Source organism: Umbelopsis ramanniana (genome assembly GCF_025399195.1).
Source record: "Umbelopsis ramanniana AG unplaced genomic scaffold K450scaffold_47, whole genome shotgun sequence".
NCBI classification, from domain to species: Eukaryota; Fungi; Mucoromycota; class Umbelopsidomycetes; order Umbelopsidales; family Umbelopsidaceae; genus Umbelopsis; species Umbelopsis ramanniana.
The window spans coordinates 1-20,333 of NW_026252133.1; the positions used below are offsets into that span (position 1 = coordinate 1).

At 43.1% G+C, this 20,333-nt stretch overlaps 7 protein-coding genes across 7 annotated transcripts; 6 read left to right on the top strand and 1 right to left on the bottom strand.

Moving 5' to 3' along the window:
* Nucleotides 1-42: 42 nt before the first annotated feature.
* K450DRAFT_250806 (uncharacterized protein) lies at nt 43-895 on the top strand. Its single transcript, XM_051590626.1, has 3 exons — nt 43-105; nt 176-285; nt 352-895. Coding segments are annotated over exons 1-3 (567 nt in total). The 5' UTR covers nt 43-103; the 3' UTR covers nt 807-895.
* Nucleotides 820-5,759, top strand: K450DRAFT_250811 (uncharacterized protein). Its single transcript, XM_051590627.1, has 10 exons — nt 820-1,686; nt 1,795-2,138; nt 2,252-2,629; nt 2,717-2,782; nt 2,854-2,994; nt 3,062-3,691; nt 3,762-4,314; nt 4,393-4,914; nt 4,983-5,093; nt 5,159-5,759. The coding sequence occupies exons 1-10, from the start codon at nt 984-986 to the stop codon at nt 5,320-5,322; spliced, it is 3,612 nt and encodes a 1,203-aa protein (XP_051442611.1). The 5' UTR covers nt 820-983; the 3' UTR covers nt 5,323-5,759.
* A 90-nt stretch (nt 5,760-5,849) lies between these two features.
* On the top strand, nt 5,850-7,118 carry K450DRAFT_250818 (uncharacterized protein). The gene has a single exon (XM_051590628.1). The coding sequence runs from the start codon at nt 6,286-6,288 to the stop codon at nt 7,042-7,044; it is 759 nt and encodes a 252-aa protein (XP_051442612.1). The 5' UTR covers nt 5,850-6,285; the 3' UTR covers nt 7,045-7,118.
* A 118-nt stretch (nt 7,119-7,236) lies between these two features.
* K450DRAFT_250823 (uncharacterized protein) lies at nt 7,237-9,014 on the top strand. The gene is made up of 10 exons (XM_051590629.1): nt 7,237-7,483; nt 7,595-7,658; nt 7,736-7,790; nt 7,874-7,952; nt 8,035-8,111; nt 8,184-8,214; nt 8,291-8,361; nt 8,431-8,476; nt 8,549-8,657; nt 8,726-9,014. Exons 1-10 carry the CDS (start codon nt 7,441-7,443, stop codon nt 8,796-8,798), a joined length of 648 nt encoding a protein of 215 aa, XP_051442613.1. The 5' UTR covers nt 7,237-7,440; the 3' UTR covers nt 8,799-9,014.
* An 81-nt stretch (nt 9,015-9,095) lies between these two features.
* Nucleotides 9,096-10,287, top strand: K450DRAFT_250831 (uncharacterized protein). Its single transcript, XM_051590630.1, has 4 exons — nt 9,096-9,128; nt 9,200-9,467; nt 9,554-9,894; nt 9,994-10,287. Exons 2-4 carry the CDS (start codon nt 9,245-9,247, stop codon nt 10,264-10,266), a joined length of 837 nt encoding a protein of 278 aa, XP_051442614.1. The 5' UTR covers nt 9,096-9,128; nt 9,200-9,244; the 3' UTR covers nt 10,267-10,287.
* A 299-nt stretch (nt 10,288-10,586) lies between these two features.
* On the top strand, nt 10,587-16,000 carry K450DRAFT_212480 (uncharacterized protein). The gene is made up of 26 exons (XM_051584806.1): nt 10,587-10,830; nt 10,895-11,123; nt 11,220-11,234; nt 11,299-11,491; nt 11,552-11,756; nt 11,821-12,026; nt 12,093-12,301; nt 12,378-12,393; nt 12,460-12,508; nt 12,593-12,657; nt 12,753-12,766; nt 12,830-13,138; nt 13,204-13,299; nt 13,367-13,497; nt 13,568-13,676; nt 13,744-13,837; nt 13,940-14,059; nt 14,129-14,197; nt 14,268-14,370; nt 14,440-14,497; nt 14,580-14,599; nt 14,667-14,724; nt 14,797-14,949; nt 15,035-15,070; nt 15,148-15,479; nt 15,563-16,000. The coding sequence occupies exons 2-26, from the start codon at nt 10,944-10,946 to the stop codon at nt 15,855-15,857; spliced, it is 3,135 nt and encodes a 1,044-aa protein (XP_051442615.1). The 5' UTR covers nt 10,587-10,830; nt 10,895-10,943; the 3' UTR covers nt 15,858-16,000.
* A 2,617-nt stretch (nt 16,001-18,617) lies between these two features.
* On the bottom strand, nt 18,618-20,048 carry K450DRAFT_250862 (uncharacterized protein). The gene has a single exon (XM_051590631.1). The coding sequence runs from the start codon at nt 19,736-19,738 to the stop codon at nt 18,833-18,835; it is 906 nt and encodes a 301-aa protein (XP_051442616.1). The 5' UTR covers nt 19,739-20,048; the 3' UTR covers nt 18,618-18,832.
* Between the last annotated feature and the right edge of the window lie 285 nt (nt 20,049-20,333).

A 20,333-nucleotide genomic window follows, 5' to 3' on the forward strand; every position in this document is an offset into this window, starting at 1 on the left:
AATTTTACTGGCCCAGAAACGAAAAATTTTTTGAGCGAAAGGAATATTTGCAAAGGCGGTAGGGCCAAATTTAAGATTCCTTCTTTTTGTTTAACCTTTTAACATGTGAGATGTCAATATCAAGTACGGCTATATTACTAGCAATTTGCTCATAACAAACAACTTGTATCTACAGGGTGAACTTGCGTAGTCAGAAGCGCTTGGCTGCTAGCGTCCTTAAGTGTGGTCAGAGAAAGGTCTGGCTTGACCCTAACGAGGTCAATGAGATCTCCAATGCCAACTCTCGTAAGTAACGTCAACTTTACAAATTTTTCATTGGATATTCATAACTCATACACTTTACTTCTTCAGGCCAAAACATCCGCAAGCTCGTCAAGGACGGTCTTATCATCCGTAAGCCCCAAGTCAGCCACTCCCGTTTCCGTGTTCGTGAGCACGCCGCTGCTAAGCGTGCTGGTCGCCACATGGGTTACGGTAAGCGTAAGGGTACTGCTGATGCCCGTATGCCCCGTCAAGTCTTGTGGATGCGCCGCATGCGTGTCCTTCGTCGTCTCCTCCGTAAGTACAGAGAAGCTGGCAAGATCGACAAGCACTTGTACCACACCTTGTACCTCAAGTCCAAGGGTAACGTTTTCAAGAACAAGCGTGTCTTGATGGAATACATTCACAAGGCTAAGGCTGAGAAGCTCAGAGCCAAGACCATCCAAGATCAAGCTGATGCCCACCGTGCCAAGAACAAGGCTGCTCGCGAGCGTCGTGCTAACCGTATTGCTGAGAAGCAGGCTGCTAAGGCTGGCGAGCAATAAATTTTTTTATCTGCTCAATCCTAGCTCTAGCTCCCCTTTTAATTTTCTCAGGCAAAAATTGAAATAAAAAAAGTTCGTTCTTGTCTCAAAAACCCATAGTCCGTTATTCAATTTCGCGTTGTACCTCTCTTTCGTTTCGCCGTTGTTGTCATTGCCGCCCTTTGTCTTTAAACATCAATGGCGGCGGATGGATCCTCCTCCCAACATCCACCTCCGCATCATCAACATGCGCTGAATAACATGTCATCATCACCATACTATCCATCCCAACGTCAGGAACAGCAACATAATGTTACCAGAACGCTAAGCCAGCAACAAGTTATTGGTAGAGCAGCCAGACAGAGCTATGCTCGTCAGAAGCTACCTATGAGGGTCCAGAGTTTGGCTGCCTATGCCAACAACAGTAGTGTAGGAAGGTTACCCCAGCAAGGCAGTAGCTCGTCTTATCAACAGCGATCATCGGCACTATCGTACGGGATACCGAACTCACCTCCCCCTAGGTACGAACTGATCAACCGTACTCAAGTCCCCACCTTATCATCACCTCCTCCTCCCAGACATTCTTCTTACGGCGTCATCAGTGCTGCTCCCCCTCCTCCTCGACATTCAAGTATTCCTATCCGCCAAGATGACGAAGACTTTAATTTTCGCGGCAGACCATCTTCCGCCCATATTCAAGTCAAACCCGCCTCTGAAGAGGCTTATTCTCCTGACAGTGATGAAGTGTCATTTGCCGCTCAGCAAGCAGAATTTGTGGCCGTCGGTCATGGCGAAGGGGCTATCGAAAAACCTCTTCCCAAACTATCTAAATCTGCATCTACGGCTGAATCTGATCGCCATATTGAAATGGAGGTAGAAAAACTAGCTATTAGACTTCAAGGTGAGTACATCGGCACTTGACCACCTTCATTGTTGTTGTTTTGACGTCTATATTATTTTTAATGTTCTTGATGTCATCGCCGTGCTAAAATCTTATATGATATATCAGGGGAATCTCAGACACGTGCCCATGCCAGATCGTCATCGGTTGGTATAACACTGCAAAAGACACTATCTACCAAAGAGCCGTCATCTACCAGCGCCAAACTAAAGGCTATTGGCGAGAGATCCAAATCATTTTCATACGGCACGGGTGAAAACTTGGCTACGGAGGCTAAACAAAAGCATCAACGACATCAAAAGCGAAGTATTGAGCAGCGACCGAAACCACCCAACATCTATCCAGCATTATTATCTAAAGTGGCTATGGAGATGCAAAAGAGAGTGGTAGTTGGAGATCGTACCAAGGATAGCATTCAATACAAGGATGTTTTTGATGGTAAAGAGGCCGTGGTAAGCTATTTAATCATATATGTTTTGTGTTACAGTATTACCAAATTATTGCAAAATGTTCGGCCTCCGCTTGGCCTTCTCACACTTCTCTTCTTTTTTCATTGTCTCTATAGGATAAGCTTATCTTTCTCCTCAGGACATCTGATAGAACACTTGCTCTGCTTGTTGGTCGCTCGTTATATTCACAGAAACTATTTCATGATGTAAACTACGAACACCGCTTGCGAGATTCCAATATGGAATTATACCAATTTAGAGAAAACTTAAAAGCACCATACGAACCTAATGAGCAAGACGACGATTTACCGCTAGAGTCGCCATTTCCAGACGACGACACCATGATTTTACCACCTTTACCAATAGAAGCTGCCGAACGACAAGAAATGACCTATCCCAATGGTGTGTTCACACTTCTCACCAACTGCTATTCACCCACCTGTACAAAAGATGCAATGTGTTATAGTGTATCATGTCCTAGAAGGATGGAGAAGGTAGGAGCTATATGTGTTGTGTAGGCGAAGGAAAGGAGTTTTTGTTATTGAGAGGGAATGCGCTGCTGACATACTTTCTGGCTATAGTCGAGATCAGACTCATCGGATAAAAGTCTCTCAAGATCTATGAGTAGATCCTCGATGCATGAGAAGGTTAGTTATTGCGTGGAAATACGCACAAGCTATTGAACAAACCTCTCAATAGCCGTCTACTTTTCATTTAGGAAACCGAATTGTGGATCGAGTCAGTTCCAATACAAGTCACCGAGAGTATTTCTAATCAAGAGCGAGAACGCCAGGAAAATATATTTGAACTCATCTACACAGAGCGAGACTTTGTGAGGAATCTTGACTACGTTCAAAATGTAAGAAGTCATGACAATGCCCTTGAATAGGATCTAGTTGCTGAATTTTGACATTTATTCATCGCAGTTCTGGATCGAGCCACTGATCAGCAGCGATATCATTCCAGACGACCGTCGAGAGTTCTTTGTACAAGAAGTATTTTGGAATATCAGGGATATTTATAATGTGAACGTTGAACTCTGCGATGCACTATTAGAGCGACAAAGTGAATCTCACGTTGTTGAGCATATCGGCGACATTTTGCTTCAGCATGTCGGTAACTTTGAGCCCTTCGTCGTATATGGATCTCACCAGATGGTTGCCAAGCACATGTTTGAGCTAGAAAAGAGTCGCAACCCCAAATTTGCCGACTTTGTATATGTAAGTCGGAAGTTCCCTCTTGCTTTGTTTTCTCTTTCATTTTCCCGACGCATTTTGTTACAGGAAACCGAGCGAAAACCGGAGTCCCGAAAGCTGGAATTAAATGGCTATTTGACTAAGCCAACAACCAGATTGGGCCGGTACAACCTGCTTTTACGAGAAATTTTAAAGCATACACCAGCGGACAATGTCGACTGCGAGGTGATTCCAAGAGTGATGGATATAATCAAAGGTTTCCTGGCTCGTGTAAATAGTGAAACCGGAAAAGCAGAAAACAGGTTCAACCTACAACTAATCAACGAACGTTTGTCGTGGAAGAATCCTGCCGACGGCATCGTGAGTTTATATGCTTCTGTTACTGTGTCTGCTTCCATATAGACACTGACGCAATAATTTTTTTTTGAAGGATCTAAAATTACTCGACTCTGATCGAGAGTTGGTCATGAAAGGAAAATTAAAGCGAAAAGGTGCCGGTTCAGAATCTTCAGAAGTTCAAGTATTCTTGTTCGACCACTACTTGGTGTTTGCGAAAATCAAGTATATGTCCATTGGAGAACACTATAAGGTATACCGTCGACCTATACCGCTTGAGCTCCTTTCAGCTACCATACCAGACGTAACAGCCCACAAGCGAGCAAGTTCCATCCTACCCTATACTCGTACAGCTTTAAGCGGTAACAGCGTGTATGGTTTGAAGGCATCTGTGTCAGAAGCCAACCTGCATAGCGGTGGTCAATCCAAAACAGGTGGCCATGCTATTACATTTGAGCATATTGGACGAAAAGGTTCAGCGCCATTTACACTATATGTTCCTACCATGACACAAAGGCGTAATTGGTTGGAAAAGATCGCACGTCATAAGGAAGCTATCACCGCGAAACAACGAGTGTTTGATATTGTGACCCTCAGTGAGCGGCAATTCATATCAACCAACAGAGTCCATCATTCTGCCACATACGGTAAGGTTTTTTTTTTTTTTTTTTGCCCTCCATAAGGTACTGTGAATGCTGTATTAAAAGTGGTTGTGTTGTCTTTAGAGAAACAACTTGTTTTAGCAGCGGACAATGGGGTTTACGTTGGAGGCAATAAGGAAGGTTCAACATTAACACGCATCCTGGCCATTGAAAAAGCGACGCAAATTGAGATATTGGAAGAGTATAAATTGATGTTTGTGCTTGGTGACAAGACTCTATGGAGTTTCCCCTTAGAAGCACTGTCGAACAACGATCCAGCGTTACGACGTGGCAGGAAGATTAGCGCCAATGTTCCCTTTTTCCATGTTGGATCGTGCCTAAACAAGGTCCTAGTTTGTGTTGTGCGAACGAACACTCTATCAGCCACAACTATTCGAACTCTCGAGCCATCATCCGTAGCAGATGGAAAAAAGGCAAAGTCTCCATTCAGTCGGCTGGTGAGAGGAAGTAACGATAACCTTAAGGTCTACAAAGACTTGTATCTTCCAAGTGAAGCTTCGAGTATCAATCTACTGCGGACCAAGATGTGTATTGCTTGCTCTAAAGGAATTGAGGTGGTGGATATGGTATCATTTGAAGTTCAAGGTATGTACACGTTTTGCAGGATTAGCAAGAATACGTTAATGGCTTATAGTAACACTACTCTCTCCCAGCCCTCTTGGATCCTGAGGATGACAATCTTCATTTTGTTCTCGAACGACAGGACGTGAAACCCCTGGCGATCTATCGCATTCAGTTTGCAGAATACCTTATCTGCTATAATGGTGAGTTAACTCTGGAGGGGGAAAGTCAACGCACTAGCGCAATGATACTCATATCGCTTTCACAGAATTTGCATTTTACGTGGACCAAAAGGGAAGGCGGAAACGAACGGACTGGCGCATTGACTGGGAAGGAACACCGGAGACATTTGCGCTCCAGTACCCTTACATTCTTGCCTTCGAACCAGCCTTTATTGAAGTTCGTAACATTGAAACGGTAAGAGCCTCATAGCGTTTGCGAGAAACAGGCTGTGCGGTTTGAGATTTAAACATTCGTGTCTATAGGGTGTTTTGGAGCAGGTCATCGCTGGAAACAATATTCGATGCGTGCAGAACAACAGCAAGGAGAACGGAATCATTCATGCTGTCATGGACGACCCAACCACCGAGTCATTTCAATGTTTATTCCAGCTCAAACTAATATCTCGTTAATGAGGTTGTAATACCAGATTCGACTTTTGTATATTTCTTTCCTTCAACTCCCTTTCCTTTGTCCTACTTTGCTGTTAACGCTTGTATGTATAGTGTACTTGTTGTTTGTTAACAGTATGTTTTAACCATGCTTTACTACTTTTAATGAAGTCACTCTTTTGAACCTTATGGCGATATTCTGTGCATTCATTGGACCTTGAACCAACTTCGGCCAAACTATTGGTTTCGTACTACTACAGTAAGTGTGCGCTTTAGTGTGCTTCGGAGCAGCATAGTTGATCGTTAGCAGACTTTATCAATATAATCATATCTACTGCTATTATTAAGTACTGTATTCACAGACAAGCGATATAGTGTTGCTACGGTATGGAAGAGACTATATTGAGCAATACGGATGCAACAATTTGACTTCCTTTGACGTCTTAGCTTCACCGTTTTCTTCAGTGAGGCTGATGGCCTGCAGATATTCCAAATTTGGGCTGCATCAGCAGCACACAAAAACCGTACCAGGTTGGCGTGTGATAAGCATCCTCAATGACCATAGAGCGAAACACAAAGTATGCCATGTGGGTTATGGTAAGGGGGCCAAGTTTGACACCTCGTTGAAGAACGCTTGTGAAGAAAGTCGAAAGTGTCACTTCGCTCAGAGCGGGCGGCTACGGATATGGACATGTGTTGAGCGGTGGTACAGATAAACATAAAGTTCATTTGAAATACTGTCTTACCACCTCTTTCTTTACTGGATAAATATATCATAGAACTCATGTCAGCTACACCTCTCGCTGGAAAAGTTGCTATCATCACTGGATCGTCTAGATCTATTGGGGCTGCTATTGCTGAACGCCTAGCTGCCGACGGCGCTAATGTCATCATCAACTACGTGAATGGAGCGGCAGCTGCTGAAGAGGTCGCCAAGAGAATCAACAGCAAAGGTGTCGGGCGTGCTGAAATCGTTCAAGCCGATGTATCCTCGGTCGAGTCAACCAAGGCGTTGGTCGAAAAGACGTTGCAGATATTCAATCGACTGGATATTCTGGTGTTAAATGCTGGTGTTATGGATCGCAAGGCGTTGACTCACGTTACTGAAGAACACTTTGATAAGCACTTTGATATCAATGTCAAGGGCCCTCTCTTCCTTACTCAGGCTGCTGCACCTCATATTCAAACAGGCGGTCGTGTTATCTTCTTTTCTACCTCGCTGACCATCTCCACGACCATCAGTCCAGACTACCTTGTGTACGTTGCTACAAAAGGCGCTATTGAACAGCTTACCAGAGTCCTATCAAAAGACCTTGGTCAACGCCAAATTACTGTGAATACCGTTTCTCCTGGCCCTACCGCCACTCCTCTATTTATGGAAGGAATGAACGAGCAACGCGCTCAGTTTGTAGCTAACCTTAGTCCTATGAAGCGCTTGGGCCAACCTGAGGACATTAGCTCTACGGTTGCATTTTTAGCTCGAGATGACTCACAATGGGTTAGCGGTCAAAATATTAGAGTGAATGGAGCGTTTGCTGTGTGATGAAAAATGAAATAAAAAAATTCGGCTTCAAGGCAATCTTTTCAGCTGTAAAAAGTGTCCGAAAGATTAAGCAGTATAAAAAATTACAATGTATTGGTGGTGTGTTTGACGGTCCTAGGCTATCATCCCTACGTTCCTAACAGAAGTGAACTTGAATAGAAAAGAAGGAACTTAGGAGAGATCTGAATCACTGCATTGCACATAATCGAACTGCTTTGGCCATAAGGGAAGCATTTGAGCTTTCGTCAAGGTCTTACTTTCACAATGCGGCAGTTCAGAAATTTCCTGACGGTTTCTGCCATTATTGGAAAGAAAACAAAACGACCAATTTTCCCAAATTCTATGGTCCGCCCGCCATACCACTGACATTCCCCCTTGGACACACATTGAATCAGCATGGCTTCATCGGCAGCGAATATCCTCCAGAAACAATTCAAAGGTAAAATTTGGGTTGAATAGCCCTTCGAGATATAACGGAATGAATTTGGCTCCTACTAAACGTCATTATGCCTTTCTTGCACTCCCATTCCTCCAATTCAACCCTTGGCAGAGCTCACTCGGAATCCAGTACCAGGATTTGTGGTGGATTTGAAAGACGACAATATATTTTTATGGTAACAGCACCTTGTTTTCTTGACAGCAACACTTGTTCTTTTGCATTCCACGTTACCAACCTTCTTTACATTTCTAGGGACGTTGCAATCATTGGGTCACCAAAGACCATTTATGAAGGCGGCTACTTCAAGGTGAGGCTTTCTCACGCAATGTCAAGGTCATGTTGCCCAGCCCGTCACCTTTACCGCTCACTAATCAATCACCGTACACCTAGGCTACGATGACGTTTCCGGAAGACTATCCATTTCAACCTCCCATGTTCCGTTTCAATAACGACTTTTACCATCCCAATGGTATGTAAACATTTATCCCTTTGTTAGTAACATAGCTCAGCAACAAGGGGATGAATTAATCAATCAGCTTTTTTTACACCAGTGTATTCCGATGGGCGACTATGCATTTCAATATTACATCCTCCTGGCGATGATCCTGTTAGCGGCGAAAAGGCAGAGGTAAAAGATTTGGGCTGTGTTTTTTAAGCGTATTGACTACCCATTTGTAATGCTCCAAATGACTACGTTTAGGAACGATGGAACCCAACACAATCCGTGGAGAGTACGTTATTTGTTCAGATTGTTTTTTGTGCGACCCCAGCTGCCCTCTGATGATAAGCCCCCATCCTCCCCTTTAGGTGTTCTTATGTCAATTATATCGCTACTGGCTGATCCAAATTGCTCAAGTCCTGCTAATGTAGATGCGGGTGTAAGTAATTTGTTCTGGCTATACTTACTAATTCTCTATGTGAGTTGACATCTTACTTTGTCTTACCAGGTTGCATACCGAAAAGACAGTGAACAATTTACGGCAATTGTTAGAGGTAACATAACATATGCATATATAGAGTTGGAAGTCTCGTCATCATGCAGAGTTTACTGACGCCACCGTTTAGCTCAAGTCGAAACGAGCAAGAAGGATATACCAGAAGGATTTGTTATGCCCAAATCTGAAGCTGATTTCATGTTGACGGCACCTCCTGTCATAGAAGAAGATGAAAATTTGTGAGTACATTGGCAGTGTTAGAACACCTTGGGGAGACGGTTTTCTAACAGGAAGATATTCTTAATAGCTGGTATGATTCTGGTGAAGACTCAGAATTTGATGAGGATGATTTTATGAGCGATAACAGTTCACAAGAGTAAAGGCACCAGACCCTGGAACCCCGTTATACATACTGAATATGCGACCTTTCACCATTTCATTTCTCTGTTTTTCGTTTTGGCTTGTTTCTAAGATTTTTTTTCAACGTATTTTATCTCCTCTTACTTAGCACTTAATGCTTTTCAGAAGGATTAATACTTTGCCATGTAAACTGTGTGGAACAATATACATTTTCGCTTCTGCAGCCAGCCTTCGTATCATTGTTCTCTCTTATGACCAGCGTGTGTGTCATTCAAGGGCATTCGGCAATGTGATTGGCCAATGGGGCTGAGTAGGAAAAAGTGGGAAAAAGTACTAATTGCGGCAGTGAGGCAAGCAGTTGCGACGAAGGCTTCTTATCACTCGATTTCATATTAACATAATGTCCTCCTCCTCGGCAAAGTCCACTCCATTTTACTTTGGAGGGGTAGCTTCCTGCGCCGCTGCCATGGTCTCACATCCTTTCGACCTGGCCAAGGTTCGGCTCCAGACAGTCACTGGCGCAAGCCGGTCAGGAATGCTAAAGACCATGTTCACCATTTTCACCCAAGAAGGCCCTACCGCCTTGTATGCCGGTCTATCAGCCAGTTTGCTCCGCCAAGCAACTTACTCGACTGTTCGTTTTGGCGTCTACGACAAACTCAAAACCGCCATGACAACCGGGAATCAGAGTAAGTGACAGTATATTTGTTAGGCATTTTACAGGAACAAAATTTTTAGGGTTGCCGAAAAAGGGGCTAAATAATTTTCCATTTAGAACCCGGTTTCGTGCAGATGTTGGTTTGTTCCAGTATTGCTGGAGCCTTGGGTGGAGCATGTGGTAATCCTGGTGATGTTGTTAATGTTCGTATGCAAAACGACGGTCAGCTGCCAGCTGCTCAACGACGAAACTATCGTAACGCACTGGATGGTGTGATTCGTATTACTCGTGAGGAGGGCGTTGCCTCCTTAATGAGAGGTGTTGGTCCCAACGTCAATAGAGCCATCTTGATGACAGGATCACAGTTGGTCAGTTACGACGTGTTCAAGGACTTGTTGCTCAACAACGTTGGCCTTTCCGACGGTATGGGTGTGCATTTCGGCTCCAGTCTTTTAGCGGTAAGTTTTTCCCGACGATTACCATTTTGTCGGGGGGGGGAGGGGGCCTTTTTTTACTTTTTATCCACACATTTTACTTAAATTATGCATGCATTTCAGGGTTTGGTCGCTACAACGGTATGCTCGCCCGTTGATGTCATCAAGACTCGTATCATGAGTGCCAGTTCGGCTCAAGGGGTGGGAGCTGTATCTGCTATGAAGGATATGATCCGCACTGAAGGCGTTCTCTCTTTGTTCAAGGGTTGGACTCCAGCTTTCATTCGCCTCGGTCCACATACAATTGTCACCTTTATGGTTTTGGAACAACTGAAGCAATGGCATCAAGCTTTCTATTCCCAAAAACCTGCCGTTGTCGCCATGAACAAGGCATAGACCAGCATATTTCACCCCCTTATCTTTGCATTTGTGTATTTTTATCTGCTTTTCTCATAGAATCTCATGCTCATATTACTTTTTTCCATTATTTCCAAAATACACTGATCTCTGTTTGCGAAAGGGTCAAATGACTGGCGCACAGAATAGACTTTAAAGCAATGATTAAGCCTAACGCTGTTTCAATCGAATGCCGTAGGTTGGTGGACATAACCCCGAACTCGGCGGACGGCCATCCACACATAAGGTATGTCAGTTATATAAAACCTGTCTAACATCAACTCCTGAGTGTTTTTTTGGATCAGACCCTAGTTTCTTATAGACTTTATACCTTCAACAGCATTTTAGTTTGTACACAACTTTGCTTGTGAAAACAATCTTGCTTGTGAAAAATAGTATAGGCGAGCAATTAAGGTTTCCCGGATATCAAACATCCCACGAACAACCCCGCGTTTGTAGCATAGCTTACTGGGTGGCAACTCATGAGAGATACAATACAATATATCTGGGGATATTTGTACCAATGATGTTCAGCCGGTCATCTAATAATGAAGTAGAGTAAAGGCACGCTTCGATTTGTTATAGCCTATTTACACCGAATATAGCGTGACCATTTTCTTCCTCATAGAAAAAGCGTCACGCTTCTCAACAACGCTTCTCTCCTTACTTCAATTACCATGAGCAATCAGCCTAGTAACACTCCCAAGGTGCCTCGTGGTATCACACTGTCGAGGATACAGAATTTCATTTTCAATGGCCAGTTCGAGAGCATGGGCCTGTCCAGTCAATTATGGAAGCACAGGCGGGGAGGCGATCCCACGGTTACTGTAGCAGTCTATAGCGTTCCGGAGCTCAAAGTAAGAAAGAAACCGCAGAGACAAGTAAAAAAAAAATGGAGCATTGAGTTACTAACATATTTCTAAATCTTTACAACTGTCTATTGTCCGCTGTAGCGTATCTCCTTCAAGGTAAAACTCCCGCGGCTGTTACCAATGTCTGTGATTGAATTTGCAGCTAACATGCTCTTTACAGGATGCTATCAGCCATGTATTCCACCCAACCACACCAGGAAAAGAAAACTTTGGTCCGAGTTGGTCAACACATTGGTTTCGGATTCACGTCATTATTCCTGAGGAAATGGAAGGCGAGAGAGTCTTTTTCCAATGGAAGCTCGGCTGTGAGGGCATGGTGTGGAGCAAAGAAGGCGTACCTTTGCAGGGACTCAGTAAGTCGATCGCTTATTCTTCCACACCATGATGCTTTTTATTGACAATTTTTTTGTTAGGCGAGCAAGAGCGTTTCGAATATCTAATATCAGACAAAGCAAAGGCTGGAATGAATTATGAATTTTATATTGAAGCCGCATGCAATGGTATCTCTGGTGTAGGCGGTGGTAACATGGTACCGGATCCCAATAGATTCTACTCTATTGCTGTAGCTGATCTAGTTGTCCGAAACCAGGCTGCCTTTGATTTGTACTACGATATGATGTAAGCTCACCAGTACACTTCAACGAAATGGAATCGGCTCAGTACTGACGGTATAACCATTTAGAATCATCAAAGGCATTGCCACCGATGGCCATCAAGAATCTCAAAGAGCTCGAGACGCATTATATGTTGCCAACGAAGTCATCAATACTTATGTTGTAGGCTCGGTTGATTCGATGCTGGAGTGCCGTAAACTGACAACGCAATTCTTGAAGCAAAAGAACGGAACTGGACAGCATATGGTCACAGCTGTGGGCAATTGCCATATCGGTTAGGAATGGTTTATACAATTGACTTGAAATTGTTTTGACGCTCATTGCGTGGGGTTTCTTGCAGATACCGCATGGCTTTGGCCCTACGATGAAACAAAGCGTAAAGTCGCTCGCTCGTGGTCCAGTCAACTTGCTCTGATGAATCGTTACTCTACATATATATTCACTGCTTCGCAAGCTCAACAATACGAATGGCTCATGGAATATTATCCGGCGCTGTTTGAACAAATTCGCCATAAGGTTGCCTTTGGTCAATGGGAGTTGATTGGTGGTGTGAGTACTGGGTTATGCATATACAATACCGACATAATCACTTATCAGTTACTTACTCTGTTATATCTCTATTCAGAGCTGGGTGGAGCATGGTAAGTGATTAAATGTAACATGAAGGGGATTCCTTCTTGAATTGACCGTTCAAACCTCCATTGTAGACACCAATATGCCTTCTGGTGAAGCGCTTGGACGACAAATGTTACTAGGGTAAGTAAAATTGATTATTATGAAGAAAAATGTTGTACTTAAAACAAAATACAAAACTGAACGCATCTTATCTTGATATCGCAGACAAAGATTTTATGAGAAGCACTTTAAAAAGAGAGTGAATGTCTTTTGGCTACCTGATTCCTTTGGTAAGACCGGCGCCTCTTTTTTCATGCACTTATTCCATTTCCTAAATGTATTTATTCATTATTTGAACATCGGCGTTGTTGGTGTATGTTTACAGGGTACTCTGGCCAGGTAAGAGTCCTATCATTTATGACCCCATCAACGATTCACCAATATTTATTTTATGTCTGACAGCTACCCCAAGTACTGAAACAATCTGGCATCAAATACTTCTTCACTCAAAAATTATCTTGGAATAACATCAACAAGTTCCCGCACACAACTTTCTGGTGGACTGGAATTGACGGTAGCAGTGTTTTGGCTCACTTGCCGCCTGCAGACACTTATGTTGGTCAAGTCAATACCTCAGAGTTGTACAACTGTGTTAGTAACCACAAGGATATTGATCTCAGTAACGAGAGTTTACTGGCATTTGGACATGGCGATGGTGGCGGTGGCCCCACCTACGGCATGCTGGAGCGACTTATGCGTCTTTCTGATGTGGTAAGTTGCCATCACTCATGAAATCATTAATGTACTATGTATTCACGAGATGTCACGATGGGTAGAGTGATCTGCCAAAGTGCAAACCCGGCAGAGTCAAAGACTTTTTTGAACGTATCGACGCCAACGCCAAACCTCTGAATGCGTACAAAGGAGAGCTGGTAAGTCCTGGTAATGAAAATTGCGTATACCCAAATTTTGTAATGCTGACCATCTGATTTTTATTAGTACTTTGAACTACACCGAGGAACGTACACCACGCAAGCACTTGTGAAAAAGGGCAATCGAAAAGGTGAACTGTTGCTTCGTGATCTCGAGTTCTTGGCTGCTATTGCCGACCATAAAATTCAAGACTATGTGTAAGGTGTCTGGTCATCATGTCACAGTCTATTTCTAATGCTAAATCCCGCTCATATTACATTCGTTTAGATACCCTGCCTTGGAAATTGAAAATATGTGGAAACTGGTCTGTCTCAATCAGTTCCATGATTGCCTACCTGGATCAGCCATTGAAATTGCCTATGATGATGTTCACAAGGTAATCGATATGATCAGAGTGATATACCGTTGAATTATTCGACTAATTACGGTATTTTTCTTCACAGTTCCATAGACAAGTGGCGGCAAACTCTATCCTGCTTCGTCACAAGGCACAGACTGCATTATTAGGAAATGACTCTGAAGAATCCGATGGAAAAGGTGATAACCAACGTTTACGCAGAAGCCTTGTAACAAAGTGCTTCGGTTCTTCTGGCACGCCGCTCCTAACCAACTCATTTGCTCACTTTATTTTTTTTATAGAACTTGTCATTTTTAATACCCTTGCGTGGGATCGTTCTGGCATTGTGCAAATACCTCGCAAAGGTAACGAAGATCTCATTGGACAAGCAAAGCCAGACGCAGAAGTTGGATATGTTGCAGGTACGTCTTACATGCCAGAATAATGTATTCATTTTCCTCCAGACTCCTCTGACCTTTGTTTTGCGTTAGTCACTTCGTCACGCAGTATGGGCACCACGGTGATTAAGCATTTGACAACTACAGAACACACTGTTCAAGGTAATGTATCGATTTGACCCTGTCAATTTTGATGGGCCATTCCAGCGATGCTGACTTTTGCTTGCTTTAGTGCATTCGCTGTCTTCTGGTCATACCGTACTGGAAAATTCATATCTTGTAGTCCAATTTGATGATGAAGGCAGATTATGCCGATTGTACGACAAAGAAGAACAGTAAGTTTTTTGATCAGAACTTGACGTTGAAATCACGTAGTCCACGAACTAAAGCTTGTATGATATTAGTCGGGAGTTGGTCCCTAAAAGTGCATGCGGAAATCAATTCCAGCTCTATGAGGATGTGGTAAGTCTCCCTTCTTTTTTTTTTTAATGTGATGAAATTGATAGCTGAAACATATAGTAATGACATATTTGCAATTCGTTAGCCTGGCTACTGGGACGCTTGGTATGTTTACAGCTTTAGTTACCGCCAAAGGAGCCGACACTAACATTTTTTACTTTAACCTGACAAGGGATGTTGAAATATATCATCTCCAAAAAGGGAAAAACATTAATGGCGGATCTCTCAAGGTATATCGCGCAATTTTTTTTCCAACGCGGTTCTACGTGAGAATGGAACAACTAATACTTTGTTTACGTTAGGTCTCTGAAACTGGCCCGTTGGTTGCGTCAGTTACTGTGGAGAAGCGAATTTCCCAAAACAGCTGGATCAAACAGAATATATCCTTGTCTGCCATTAGTCGACGAGTTGAATTTGATACGGAAGTTGAATGGAGGGAAAGTCATCAATTTTTGGTAAAGTGCGCATACAGGTTGAATGTTCGTCACTGTTCTGTTACTGATTCCTTTTGGCCATTTTCCTTTATGAACCAATGAACAGAAAGTGGAGTTCAACTGGGATATCGTTAGCGACCACGTAAGTGGCAAAAACTGGCGGAAGTTTATGATTTCCCATGGCATATTGAAACACTAAACTTCCTCTATCCACCGTAGGCTACGTACGAAATCCAGTATGGGGCAGTTCAAAGACCCAATCACTACAATACGACGTTGGATTCTGCACGCTTTGAAGTATGTGGTCACAAGTTCGCGGACTTGTCGGATGCAGGTTACGGGGTTGCCCTGTTGAATGACTGCAAATATGGCTATGCCACGCATGGACAATCACAAAGACTGTCATTGCTGCGGTCTCCAAAGGGCCCAGACGCTCACGCTGACATGGGGCGTCACTACTTCAAATACGCTGTGTACCCTCATAAAGGGTACTTTCACGCTTCGGACGTGGTACAACAAGCTTACGAGTTCAATGTTCAGCTTTTGCCTAGGTGAGAAACTCAAAAATATCAACAGTCCTGCCCCGCATCGGCCATTTCACTAATCCATTACACAATTTGGTTGCCCAAAATAGATTTGTTTCCGCTGGTAGACTGGAAGATCAGTCGTACTTTACGTTGACTGGTTCTAAAAACGTCATTCTGGACTGGGTAAAGAAGGCCGAAGACTCGTCGGCTTTAATCGTTCGACTTTACGAAGCGTATGGCGGCCGGTCTTCGGTGACATTGAAGACTGATATACCTGTCAAAAAGGTGCAACACTCCAACTTTTTGGAAGATGATACCAAGGAATATTTGAGTATCATAAGAGGTGGCATTGATCTCACGCTTAATGCATTTGAAGTCGTCACACTCAAACTTGAGCTATAAGTGTGCCCTATGGTGCAATTGAACTGGCTCGCGCCAATATTGTCCGTGGGGTGTGGTTACACATTCTAGTATCGTTTTTACCATTTACATGTACCCTTCATGAAACGAAATAAAATCCATGATGCCTTACCTTTCTATAACTCAATGTATTGAACCTATGGCGCATGCACAAGGCAAAATTTCAAGGAGAATCCGTTGTCGCCTCATCAATTGATTTTCATTGACGCAATGATGACCGACTCAGTTTTTTAGCTGGAGAGACCCAAACCATAGCCTAAAAAGGCAAGTGCCCAATCGTCTTGGCAGGCTTTATTACTGTATTTGGCTATTTTGAGACGGTCAAAGCCAAGCTGTGTGGGTCATGGTTGCGTCAATACTGGCTCATCGAAAGGTTTAACGTTCTAAGCAAACAAGAAAAAAAAACGTATAAAAGGGGCCAGCCAGTGTGGCATTATTTTATCTTCATACAAATATATATTCTCTAAACATGTCTGCTCCTCAACAACACCACGATCACGTTAAGCGCGATGCCGCCCTCGGTGCCGGCGCTGGAGGTCTTATGGGCCACGAAGAACACCACGGACACACTGGACGCGATGCTGCCATCGGTGCTGGTGCCGCCGGTCTCGGTGAACACGAGCTCAAGAAGCACGATCAACACCACCCCGTTGCTGGAGGTAACCCCGTCTCTCGCGAGGAAGCTCGCCACGACCAAAGAAAGGTCGAAGAACGTGCTCAAGGTCACGTCCCCATCGGTGACAAGATCAAGGGTGCCGCCAAGGAAGCCGAGGGTAAGCTCACCGGCAACCAGGCCAAGGTCGCTGAGGGCAAGGCTCTCAAGGACCAACGTGGCTTGTAAATATGATTATTTTTTTATGTAAATGTGTATAAGCCTTATCGAATCTACGCTATGTAGATAATCTGAATAAAACTTAGTTATCAGAATGTAAAAAAAAAATTGTGTCCATGTTAAAGCTTAGTCTTTGGGAAAGGGAAAATTGCCTATGGGGTTGTCTAGGGCTTTCTCTGTATGTGCGGGTTTGGAAATGGGGAATTTTTTTTTTCCATAATTTTCTCTCAGCTTGGGTCTTCGTGGGCCAGGCTCATTTATTTGTTCGCTCGGTAAAATGAGAGAATCTGCCGTAGAGAGATGATGAAAAGTTATGCAAAGACAGCTATCTGAGAGTTTACACGCACAGTAAAGCTTTTCAATCGCTACAAGTCTTTTCAATCCCAAACTTGCCTACCACTTTAGATGATATCTTTACTTTTTTCGTTGGCGAGTCAAGGCGTACAATAACTCAGTCCACCAAAAAAATACACAAGAAAATAATTTTGTTTTTCTTACAAATGTACCCCAATACCAATGAGTGGCATACAATTGAAATCCTCCAAGGTTTAAGCAGACTGCTACTTCGATTGGCATTTGCAATGGAACATGAAATTATTTTCTCAGGAACTGTATTGCTGATCATCATGTGCATGTCGTGTACTTATTGAATCAGCCATGTTTTTATGTGGATAATGGTCTGTTTATTTAAACTCATTTCCTTTATGCGAGACTTCGATACATGAGCGTCGCTTGGTATCCAATCATGCAGCAAGAGTAGGCGATCCAAAGATGAGACCAGACCGCCGCCCGACGGTGCTACAAATCAGAACGAGACAGAAAAAAAAAAAAATTAGTCGAATAACCGGGAAACGCGTTCGGAGTAATAGAAGATGATCGATTTTTTTTTTTCCAAATTGTATTTTTTTATCTCAGTAGACAGACGTGTAGGAGGAAATTTTTGTTGAACGCCGACCTGGATGCTCGACAAATGATATTTATTGTATGCTACTCAAATACAGTTCTTCAAAAGAAGGGATGTTAGAGATTGTAATATTTTAGAATGGTGCTAGAAAAAACAGAACGAAAAAAAAAAAATGGGCGAAACAGTAAACGAACAAAACGGAACAAAATATTGTGAATTAAGCATGCTTGGATGGTGGGTGTTGAATTTTAAATGGGTTCTTCAATATTGAAGTCTGTTTGGACGATGGCGTGGTAGCAGGAGGAGGAATGGTCTCGGTTATAGGCAACAGGTCCTCGACATGAATTATATCAAGTTCCTGAGTTTGCGCTTGTTGGTTGGCGTTTAATAGCGATTGGACATAGTCGGATATAGGTGGGGAAGTGAGGTATTCTGAACCATTGGGTTGGTTACTAGTGACTACGTCGAACGTTGTGATCGCCAGTCCTGCTGTTGCTGAATGACTTTTTTGGTCTTGATCGAGAGAGCCCATCCATCCGATGCCAGCACCGCTGCATATGAAGAATGTAAGATGTAAGTTAGAAAAAGGTTGATCAGGAACAATTTTGCAGACATCCATTGCTGATCGCCGTACCTTTCAGCCCATTCCTCTCCCATGAGACGCATGACATTTTCTAATCTTTCTTTCTCTTTATCGAGTGCCTCCAACGACTTGTCATAGTCGCTGAGGGTTTTCTCCATTCAATCCAGACGTGATGACAGGTGGGGAGAGAAAGGTGATTTCAGGATGGAGAAAAGTGAAAAGAGAGAAAGGGAAAAGTGAGAAAAGTATAAAATATGAAAAGTGGGCTCGAGGAATATATATGATGGAGAAGAAAAAAAAAAAAAAAATCTTGGGATGTCAGGAACACCAGCTACATCGTTCCATAAGATACCAGTGCGTGGAAGATCCTACTGAAATCTCAGTTACTATACTTAGTATTTCGGTCACCAATTGGGGAACAGGTTGGAAGTAAAGAGAAGAACCAATAGTTTATTTTCAAAAAAAGAAAGCATTGTTCGCCGATGGAAACGATTCGAACATTTGCTAAGAACAGACAGAATGGGAAGATTGACCAATAAAAAAAGAACAAAAAATTTTAGGGAAACAACACACCTTTAAAAAAATAATATTTTGAGTTATAAAAGGAGAAGAGGCAAACCACTTTCATCCAGACACTGCTACTCAGTATCAGAAGAAGGTGGACTGTGAAGAAAACCTCTGAGAATGGTACATCTGCGTTCAAGCATAGAAAGAAAACCATGCATTTGATCACGGTTCATATGAGCCAAAAGAAGGGCAAACCGAGAGTCATCTAACTCTTCTTGTTGCAAATCACGACGACGCATTGGCGCGGCGACTTTGACTTCAGGGACTTCTTGCTTTTGAAGTTTGGCGTACAGTCCACAAGCGTTGCAGACGGGCTCTCCCTGTTCATTTTTACGCCACAACGGAGTCTGAGTTTGGTGGCAGCTCGCACAACCTTCTGATTGGACAGTAGGAACGGAATATGGAGCAGCTCTCACTGACCCAGTGGTGGTGGCGGGCTTTTGACGGATGTGAAGTGGACGATGGGATCCATATTGCTTGTAATATAATCCACAAGCATTACACAAAGTGTGTGCTCGATCCGGTGTACGTCTCCACAAAGGAGTCTTGGTGACCTTGCAGTTGAAACACTCGAGCTGACGAGGTGGTCGTTTGGCAGTTGGTACCTTCATGACATGTTGTTGTGGTTGCATGGAAGGTTGGATGGTGGTGATTTTGGGAGAAGGGAGAGGTGATGATTTAACATCATCCAATGTAGGAGGTGCAAGCAAGGTGAAATCCATGTTCTCAAAGGGCGAGAACGAATCCATGGTCAGTAACGATGGATCATCCGCCAAAAGACTACTGGGAGGAGAGTCCATGCTGGATTCAGAGCATGACGTTGGGGAGGAGAGGAAATCATCACTTGCAGGGGACGATAACATTGGAGTGTCAGCAAATAAATTTGCAATGTTGTTAGGGAGTACATCCAGGTCGAGTCCAAAAGGATCGACCGGGGCCGTGAAGAACTCTTGTTGGTGGGGAGCAGCTTCAATCATTGGTTTGTTATAATAGTTTGGTTACTTGTAATAATATTAAATTGCACTTGAATTGGGGCGATAGATCAGTCTACGTCGTTTCCTACGTGGTTTCCGTTTGACATATAATAGTAGGCCATTTTTGAGAGGGGTTCTTCTTTTTAGTTTTTCTTTTTTTTAAAAAAACTTTTTCTTTCTTAATAATCTTTTTCTTTCTTGTTTGATGCGCTTTGACGTGGAATAACGAGTTAGAAGGCCATTTTTAAATGCAGTGATAGATAAAGCAAATAAAAACGGGTAACAAGTTGAAAGTAGAGAAGAAAAGAAGTGGAAGGTACGCTTTCACCGATATCTCGGTAGTATTTATTATTTGCTCTGTCTGAAAAAAAAAATTTACAAATACGCTGGCTTTCATTGGACGATGTCATTGTCGTCATCAATATTTTCAGGCTTAAAAAGCGCTAAGCCGGGACGTCCGCTCAGTTAGGGAACTGAACAGCTGCGCGTGGCGGCAACGATATGTTTACTTCTTCGTAAACAAATGCTTAATCAAACCGTTGACATCTTGACCAAGCAGAATAGATGGACGCGATTATCGGCAGCCAGTCATTCCTTA